We start from the raw sequence: 10,213 nt of genomic DNA, 5'->3' as shown, positions 1-10,213 counted from the left end.
TATATATATATATATATATATATATATATATATATATATATATATATGTTGAAAACATACAGTCCATTACTTTGGATCATTATATTATATGCTATCATCTAGGTACACTTTAGTATATTCTATCATACAGGTGGAAGTTACCTCATTAAACTTTTGTTTCAGGAAATTTCTTGTTTCTGTATTTTTATGTATCTGATTAAGCATAACAATTGCCCTTTACTACATGGCTGGAATCATGCCTGGCAGGTTTGGTACCTTGCTTAGCAGGACAACTCTGCTTCTTGATGGTATTTTGTTTAATTCTATTTTATATTTTCTATGTCCTCACAGGTAGCAAAAAGAAAATAGAAAAATGGTTAGTTATTGCCCTCCCCTCCAGCCTCACCATAGGGCTGCCAAAGCTCCGTATTAAGAATTTACCTTCATAACTCAATCTGTTTCTTAATACCATTGCATTAAGGAGTAAGGTTCAATTTGTATTTTAGAGATATTTGTATTGAATATTTGAGAATGCAAATGTTCAAAGCAAGGGAATCTTGAAAGTTGATGACTTTTTTCATCACTGTTAAGGTAGAATTTATGAGCAAGCATGAAAATGAATGTTTAGTATCCATATAAAAAAATGCATACAAAACATATCCAACTATGAGTCCAGAAGTGCTTTTTGTTTTTGCCATGTTTTATTAATATTAGTAACATCTCAGAAATCGAAAATTGTTCCTGCTTCTTCTGAAGTCAGTTTTTGTATGAATGCATGGGTTATATGTTTTTGTGCATTTGTATATTTGTATATAAAAATGTCTGTGAGAAAATATGTGCATTACATGTGTGTATGTGCTTTTACATGGCGGTCAGGGATCAGAGGTCAGTGCTGGGGGTATTTTTTGATAGGTCTCCACCTTAGTTTTTGAGTTGAGCTCTTTCGTTGAACTTGGAATCTATTCAGATGGGATGGCTGGCTAGTAAGCCCAGAGAATCAACCCTGTCTGCCTCCCTGGTCATGAGATTACAGATGTGCACACCGCACCTGGTTTTTCTGTGGTTCCTGGGTATCTGAACTTACATCCTCACACTGTGCAGCAAGCCCCTTCCCAACTGAGCAATCTCCCCAGGTCCGATGTTAACTTTGTAAGTGCTTTCTTCCTTAGGATGCCTCACTGATGGACATGAACTCATTTAGCCCTATGATGCCAATATCCCCTTTGTCGATGATAAACCAAATCAAGTTTGAAGATGGACCAGATTTAAAGGATCTCTTCATTACAGTTGATGCACCTGAGAGTCATGTCACTACAATTGAAACTTTCGTCACTTACAGGATCATAACCAAGGTAACTTCTGAGTGAGCGGAATGCCATGTGCTCTTTGAGCTTCTGGAAACACTTCTTGGTCATGTAGTTCAGTGTTGCAATATCTTTTTCATTGACGTTTTTATTGAAGCCATTTTGGGTAGGAGATTTCATCTGACATACCTTTACTTGGTTCCTATGAAATTTGATATTTGAATTGACTTTATAAAGTGACCTTTTTATTTGGACTACTAAGAATAATAAGATTTAGGTTTTGCTCATAAAAATGACAACTAGCCTGGTGTGGTGGGTCATGCTTTAAATCCTAGCACTTCGAGGCTAAGTCAGACAAAGCTCTAATTGAAGGCTACCCTGGCAATGCACAGTTCAAGGAGAGTCTGGGCTTCATGACACACTATCTCAAAAGAAACACTAAATAAGTAAATAATTAGGTTGATTCCTAATACAGAGATCAATCACTAAAACCAGGACAGAGTAACATTTTATAGTGATAGCTTTTCTGAGGATTATAAAGTGTAATACTGTTTGTTTCTCAGATAGAAGCAAACCGCCCCTATAGCATGCAGGCGGAATACTTGTTCAACAGTACAAGAGAAACCAATTCGAAAACTAAGGTTGTCATTCTTTACACAAAGAAAGCTAATGTCAGACAAAACAAAACTAAATATAGTCTGCTTCATTAAGTCCATTTTTTATGAGTAATTTCTCTCTGCACATTAAATATCTTTTTTTTTAGAAAGGTTCATTCATCACCAGAGTGGCTCTTGAGTGCTGAAGAGCAGCATCTCTTTAGTTGAGAGGGTTCCAGACTATGCCTCTGCAGTCTCATCTTTCAGTGCCGTTGCCACACTATGGTCCTGTGTTCCTGAAAGTGTATAAATGGAATCTCTCTCCCTGGCTCCTCATTTCCTCCAGTGCAAAGTGCAATATGTCCCTCTGAGCCAGGTCACGTGAGCTCAGGTCAGGGACAGCTCTGTACACACAAGACTCATCTCTTCTACCCTTGAGTCTCTTCTCTACTCAGGTAGAGCTGTTTCTAGGCTCTGAGTATTACAGGTACCTCTTGGTCTCGTGAATCTGAATATGCTTTTCCATCTGCCTGACATCTCCATCTCCTAAGATGGAATGAGTGCTATTTGTTTTTCAAAACTCAAGGTATTAGCTGCCTAAGAAGGCTTTTCTAGCTGCTCAGTGCCTCCCAGCATTCCTCTGTTGTTTCAAAGGAATCCTTAAGGACTGTAAAGTATCAAGTTGTTACAGAAATGAAACTGAAAATGTATCCTCAATTCTAAGTCACATAGTCCTTAGAGGAAAAAAAAAAGAAAAAAGAAAAGAAAAAAAACCCCAGACATTTTTAGTAGATGCTAGCTGGTTCTGTAACTCAGAGCTAGCCTTGCTCTGAGAATCGACTTAAGTGAAGTAATCAATGTAAAACATTTAGCCATGTGTATTAAGTGGTCAATAACTGTCTTCTACCCAATAGTAAGTAGAAAAGTACATGTGGATTGGATTTGTATTTATGTTCAGGGATGTTCAGGGAGTCTGAGCTTCATAAGGAAGAGGTGTGTGTGTGTGTGTGTGTGTGTGTGTGTGTGTGTGTGTGTGTGTTATTTATTTTTATGTGCATTTGTGGTTTGTCTACATATATGTCTGTGTGAAGGTTTTGGATCCTGGGGTTACAGACAGTTGTGAGCTGGCATGTAGGTGCTAAGAATTGAACCCGGATCCTCTGGAAGAAGTTAAGATGCTTTTAACTGCTGAGGCATCTCCCCAGCCCCTCAGGGAAGGTTTTGTAATTCCAAATACAATTCTCAGGATCTACTTAATTAAAATCCAGTTATTTTCTTGAATGAATAAATGAAGTCTTTGTATTTTTGTGGTATCGAGAGGGGTTTCAGCAAGAGAGTGTGGAGTTGAATAGACATCTCTTTCCTTGCTATGTGTCTTGGGCATTTTAATCAACCTCTTTAAAATCATTTTCTTAATTTTTAAATAATGTGACAGCAGTAACTTTGAAAACTTTTGTACAAATGTGAATAGATTAAAATAAGAATACTGCACAGAACAGACCCAAGGCTCATCTGCATCCTCTCCTAACACTGCCCTCCTTCACTGGATCTGTGAAACAGTTATTTCCCCACCATATGGATTCCTCAGAGATACCCTTTTTGAAATGCCCATGAGATCTGATTCTGGCCAGTGACATACAGTGAATTATCCATATTGTTATCATATTTTAATCTACTTCATTTAAGTTAATTTCAAGTGTCAAAGGTGGGTAGGCATGAATATGTGTGCACGTGTTGCCACTGTACATGTGGATGTTAGAGGACAACTTGAGGTAGTGGTCCCTCCCTTCTTCCATGTGAATTTTGGGATTAAACTCAGGTTCTGTGAGTTGGTGGAAGGTGTCTTTCTCTGCTGAGGCATCTTACTGTCTTCCCACATCATAGTTAAATGGGCTGGTTTATAGTACTAATGATAGCGATGACATTAGGATGTACGATCCAGATGGCCTCAGTGGTGGGCACTCTGGGTGAACACTGTTTGAACCACTGTTTACATTGAGTAGTGACAATGACATCAGAATGTATTTTAGCAGCTGACATCAATGGTGACTACACTTAGAGGCAAGGCTTTAAACACGTTCTACATACCTGACAACAGTTCCAGAATTTACATGTTATTATTTGCCTTCATTTTCTTCCATAATAAAGAAAAACTCAGGAACTTTGCAAGAATTATACTACAAAGTCATTGGCAGAGCTGGACTTATAAGTATAAACCATTTCCTTCTGTATGTATTTTTCCATTATATTTTTACCTCTCTGTGTTTTGGATGTGGCAAACTTGTCTTTCACATTATTATAAACTAAGTGTCATTTTCTACTTTCTATTACTTTTATCCTAGTATGTAAACTGTACATATATGCAGTGAATATACATTAAATATATAAATATATAAACATCTATTAGATGTAGGTTGTATTATCAAAATTATTTGTTGTTTGCTTAGTATCACTCATGCAAGAATTTATTCTTTAAGGTTTTTTTTTTGAATGCTACTATTGTTCAGATTCTTATGTACCTACGACTCTGGTCAGGCTTCACTTGATGGACAGCGATTTCTGCCTTCAAAATATAGATGATAACGAAGAATATGATGATGTTAATTACTGAATACTCGTTTAATTTAAAGTCGTATGAAGGAAGACACAAACTTGTCACAAACATTGGACATGGATGGATGGCTTCTCTGAGGAAGACTTGCTTGATTTTATACAGAGTCTCTAGCCCAGGCGGGCCATGAAATCACTAGCCAGCTAGGATGAGTTGAATGTATGGGCCTCTTGTCTGCACTTCCTCAGTGCTGAGATGACTTGTGTGCCCAAGCCTACCTAGTCTGTGCAGTGCTGAGTGTTATATCTCATGCAAGCTAGACGTGAATTGAAATATATCCTCAGCTCCAGTTTCAGTTTTATAATATTACCATTCATGCATACTGAGGTCTATAAAGATGTACACATATGCAAAGTCACCTGTACACACTATAATAACCTGGGATTAGGATCATTTAACAGTAATCCAGCAATATAAGGTACTCTCACATTCAATGCATCTTTTTCCTGAGAAGGGACCTTTATTCTTGAAACTGACTTTATTTTTAAGTTACTGTACATCCTGCTAATTCTTCTCTGAGAGGGTTCCCCATGGGAATACCTCTACTCTGGCATATCATGTCTCTGTGGGTTTGGTGCATCCTCTCCCACTGAGGCCAGACAAGGCAGCCCAGCTAGAAGAACAGATCATATGGCTAGGCAACAGCTGTTGGGATATCTCACACTCTAGTTATTCAAGACCCACATGAAGACCAATATGTGTGGAGGGCCTTGGTCCAGCCTGTGTATGTTCTTTGGTTGGTGGTTCAGTCTCTGAGAGCCCCAAGGGTCCAGGTTAGTTGACTCTGTTGGTCTTCCTGTGGAGTTCCTATCTCTCTCTGGGCCCAAAATCCTTCCCACTACTCTTCTGTAACATTCTGAGGTGATTGCTCGGAAGAACTGCTTTGTCCTTTGGAGACATAGAGATTACTTTCCTTTAGGGATTGTGGAAATAAATCTAAGAGATTTAACTCTGGTCTTTGCTCCCATATTATCGTCATGAAGCATGCAAATACCTGCTAGTATGCAGCCAGTAGCTGTTGTCCTCCACTGATAAATTGATTATTAAGATTCATTTATGCCAAAAGCAGTTTTGTAAATCTCCTGAGCTTAGAATACCTACATTTGTTGAGCAAATGCATTTGTAATATTGCTCCTATAGACACTTGCGTTCCAGTCAGAAGCATTATTGAGACTTGAAGTACACCATGTGTTCTTTCTGGCAGGGTCTCTCATCCAATCCAGTTCATTTTATGGCTGTGAGTGACCAAATATGACTGCTCTAGGTGGGATGGTGATTCTAAAGTCTACTGTAGGGAAATTCGTCATCATCTAAGCTCAGATGACTATATATACTTTGCTGTTTGTATCCCATGCAGGAGAAGTATAGGGTCCGGAAGTAGAACGAAACAGAATATTATACTTAGATTTGAACGTATTTTCTATTTTCTTCAATTGTTGTTATATGCCATTAAATTCCTTTAAGCCAGTGACAGAGTGAAGAGGACAGAATTAATTGATTCTTTGATAAGATTTGGCGTCTTCATGCTGGGATTTTTAACAAATTGCTTTGTGTTTACTAAAGACTTGGAGGTGGTTGAGAGCATATACAGCTGAATCACATTCTCACCGATTAGATGTGAGTGCTTTCATTAGTATTAATGGTCACACCAGTTTACAGCTTTGGAAGTTGTTCATGAACCCGTTCATAGTGCCTGGTGCTTAGTCCAATAGAGAGTGACTAATTGATGATCTGTGTGTGTATATGCAAGCATGATGTGTATGCGTACATATATCCACATATCAGTCAGCGTGTCTATATATATATATTGTTAAACATGTTTTTACTGGATCTAGATTTTCTGTTCTTACTGTTTCCACATCAAGTGTCATTTTGCAAAGTAACTACATTTTTGAAGTGTTTTGCGAACATTTTGATTCTTAGGCTGCTGTGTCTGATGTATCCCCACCTTTTCTAATTGCAAAGAGAACGTTTACTAAGATCTACTGTATGATATTGTAAATATGAACTCTTAAGGATGGTGTACTTTCACAAGCTTCTTAATAATTTCTAAACCATTAAAACTGTACCCTGTGATATGAACTGCTTAATTTTCAAGTGACTCACCCATGTAGGTAGTTGTTATTTTCTGTGATGGGAGATATGTTTGCAATACTTTTTATTTTATTCCATCTTTACTCCTGCAGGAAAATCTCAACCTAAATATTACTGTATATAACTTTTAGTATGCAAAAATCCAGCTAAGTGGGGCATCAGTAGAAGTGGTTATTTTCTCATGAGATGTTAAGTATGAATTAGAGAAGTGTTACTTTTATTTTGGCCTGAGGTTTAAGCAGTAGCTGTGAGGGTGATATTGAACCGATGTCCTTGCCACATGAGTTGGCACAGATTTTTGGTTTAGTAGGAAGAGAGGACTTAATATATTGGCTAAAATTTTAAGAGTTTAAACATGGAGCTCAAAAAAGACATTCCCTTGAGAAATAACAGAAAAAAAATCGTTTGACATTAAATATCCATTAATTATGTTTTTCTGGAAAAAGTGGCAAAATCACTCTGAAAAAAAATGTTAGAATTTTTACATACCAACAGCAGATTTTAGTGAAAGCAGTTCACTTGAACACATTCCAAGAAAACAGTCTTCTCGGTTATATTCAGGTTATTTTCCAGATTTTAAAAATAGAACTTTCCTCAAATTCTGAATTCTAATCATGTCAAGAAAAGAATAATGTTTGAAACCTACATTCAGAGCACACTTTCTAAGCGAGAAAGCCACGCCAGAGTAATAGTAGTCAAAAGCCTGTGGGAGCCAGATGGCTGTTGGAAGACAGATTTTTCAGTTTCGACTTCAGATTTCAGCATGGTGTTTGCTTTCTTTGTGGAAAAACCGGAAAGTTCACTTAATTTCATCTGCTGCTTGAATAGATGACTGGAAAAAGAAAATACAGGCTGACAAACACTGAATAATTAAGATGCAAGTTTTCTTAGAGACCTATTTTTTTTTCATAATATCTAAAATAGAATTAAGCAAATGTCTTCTGTCTTCCACTGTATGGGCTGTTATGTTTTTCTGCTTCTCTCAGACATCTCGTGGGGAGTTTGATTCCAGTGAATTTGAAGTCAGGCGACGTTATCAAGATTTCCTTTGGTTGAAGGGTAAACTGGAAGAAGCACACCCCACACTCATTATTCCCGTGAGTTTATAAGGGCTTTTGGTTCTTGTTTATAATATAGCCACTGTATTTTTTGGAGTATTTTAGAGTGTCTAAAACATAATGCCAAACATAATACCTTTAAATCCATTAAATTTTACTTATCTTAGGAACATTTGCTTTCAAACTCTTTGATTTAACTGCACTTCTAAAAATTATTATAACATGGAATGATGTTTCATTTTTTCCTGACTAGTTTTATGGTTTTTAACATATTATACTTATTGATTGGTTGACTGACTGATTGATTGATTGATTGTGGGGGGTAGCCCAGGTATGCTATCATGTATATGGCGGTCTCAGACTACTGGTGGGAGGGGGAATCCTTCCACCACATATGTCCCCAGAGATTAAGCTCAGGTCATCAGCCTGACAGACAGGGGTGCTATTTTCATGGCGAGTCATATTCCCAGCATGTACCATGGATATTTTTAAATGTTTGTAACAAATGATGAAGTGTTCAACTGTTCTTCAGAATTCTTTGCAACCTGGTGTGTCATGTTATATGCAAGATTTTTGTTTTTTGGATTTTTTTTTATTTTAATTTAATTTTATTGTTATTTGTGTGTGAGCATGCTCAGGTATGGAGGTCAGAGTATAACTTTTAGGATTCTCTCCTTCCACCCTGTGGATTCTGGAGATAAAACTCAGGTTGTCAGACTTGACAGCATGTGCCATTATGGGCCATCTCATTGGCCTTTGGATAGATGTTTTAAATGAATATTTTATTTAATTTTTAAATTGGCACAGAGAACAACAGGGTTCCTAAGAGCATTTGCATACATGCCTAGCTCCGGCTATTCCCCACCACGCCTCTGTGACCTCTGCCCTCATACTTCTCGTAACCATCTCCATTTCTCAGCTCCATTTTTCATCCTCCATCGCTGCCATAGGCATGTGTTCTCAGATAGTTGTTGCTTTTGTTTTTGGTCTCAGCCATTGCCAGAAAAGTTTATCGTGAAAGGCATGGTGGAACGCTTCAACGATGACTTCATTGAGACCCGCAGGAAGGCACTGCACAAGTTTTTGAACAGGATCGCCGACCATCCAACTTTAACATTTAATGAGGATTTCAAGGTTTTCCTCACTGCACAAGCCTGGGTAAATGGTGCTATTTTATATTCATAAGATCCTTTAGTACCCATGTGTGCATCAGACTGCATGTCCCCTCTTTCTCACCTTTACAAATTAGGCAGTGGTATCCTTGAAGTGTTCTAGTATATTGTTTTAGAAAATATTGAAGAAATATTAGAAAATATTTTAGGTATAATCCTGGTATGCCAAATCAACATGTAAACAAGATAGAAGTCTGTTGTCTTCCTCACATACATATATTCTTATTTCTGTTAACTTTTATTCAGTGACAGAGTGCTCTTTGCATATGTGATCAACATTGGTCATGCATAAATATGATGTTCTATATGTGTGATGTTTGGATGTGTGTGTGCATGTGTGTGTATGTGTGTGTGTGTGTGTGTGTTTATGATGCACTAGTGTGTGTGCCCATTCTAGTGTCAACATATGTATGTCAGAACAGATAAGTAAAGGACAGAAGACCCAAGGGTGTCATGGAATGACCCTTTCACAGAGGTCACATATTAGATATCCAGCGTATCAGACATTTGCATTATGATTTATAACAATAGCAAAATTACAGATATACAGTAGCAACAAAAATAATTGTATGGCTTGAAGGGCCACCACACATGAGGAACTGTATTAAAGGGTTGTAGCACTGGAGACATTGAGAACCACTGAACCTTAGAAGCTCATTCCTCAGAGTATAGAATATGCATCACACCCAAAACATGTTAAATCAGAGTCTGGAACAACAGCGTGGCAGCTACACTTTGTACTGCTAGTGATAAGGTATGCTTTCTCAAGGAAGTCAGGGGTACTCCTTGGTGGATGGGTTGTCTGGTCAGTTACACTTCGGTCACAAATGTGTTTTCATAAGACTTTTTAGAAAGAAAACCTGTGGGAAGACAAACAATATCTTCGCCCATGTTTGAGTAAATGATATATTGCTTGTAAATCTATGAATCAGGAATTATTTTTACTCACAGATTATGAATCTCTTTCTTATGTGTTTTGCTCTCTAAGTTTTATTTGATCCCAAACAAGCCCATGTTGTCACAGATGTTGCAGTGCCCCTCAGAACCTAGTGAGCTCTGATTTGTGTTTTGTTGTTTACTTAAGCACACTGTATTTCTCAAGGGATGATTTTCATGGCTGCGTATTTGTTTTTGTTTTTCTAATCTGTAGCTGTCTCTCCCATGACATAACTAGGTGCATGTCTTTTTAAAGAGCCTTCTCTGCATACAACCGATCAGTGGAGGTGGTGTCCCAGTTACCCACTCCAGTTAGCTCAAGAGCTGTGTTCAGAGAGTCTGGTTATAAACTAGAACGAGAATATGACAAAAGCAGAATATCTTGTGCAGAGTAGTGTCCTGTGCAGAGCAGTGTGTCCTGTGCAGAGCAGAGTGTCCTGTGCAGAGCAGTGTGTCCTGTGCA

At 37.8% G+C, this 10,213-nt stretch overlaps 1 protein-coding gene across 2 annotated transcripts in view; it reads left to right on the top strand.

Annotated features, from left to right (window-relative positions):
* Positions 1-10,213, top strand: part of Snx7 (sorting nexin 7) — an 86,523-nt gene that overhangs the window by 20,664 nt on the left and 55,646 nt on the right. For both annotated transcript variants that reach the window (XM_028752195.1, XM_028752194.1), the window contains exons 2-4: positions 1,149-1,331; positions 7,571-7,681; positions 8,636-8,800. In XM_028752195.1, the coding sequence (XP_028608028.1) occupies positions 1,149-1,331; positions 7,571-7,681; positions 8,636-8,800 (459 nt within the window). The remainder of the gene's footprint in view (positions 1-1,148; positions 1,332-7,570; positions 7,682-8,635; positions 8,801-10,213) is intronic.

Source organism: Grammomys surdaster, unplaced genomic scaffold, assembly GCF_004785775.1.
Source record: "Grammomys surdaster isolate TR1022 unplaced genomic scaffold, NIH_TR_1.0 125881, whole genome shotgun sequence".
In the NCBI taxonomy this organism is placed as follows: domain Eukaryota; kingdom Metazoa; phylum Chordata; class Mammalia; order Rodentia; family Muridae; genus Grammomys; species Grammomys surdaster.
The sequence above is the reverse complement of the archived record's forward strand: the minus strand, read 5'-3'. Positions and strand labels throughout refer to the sequence as shown.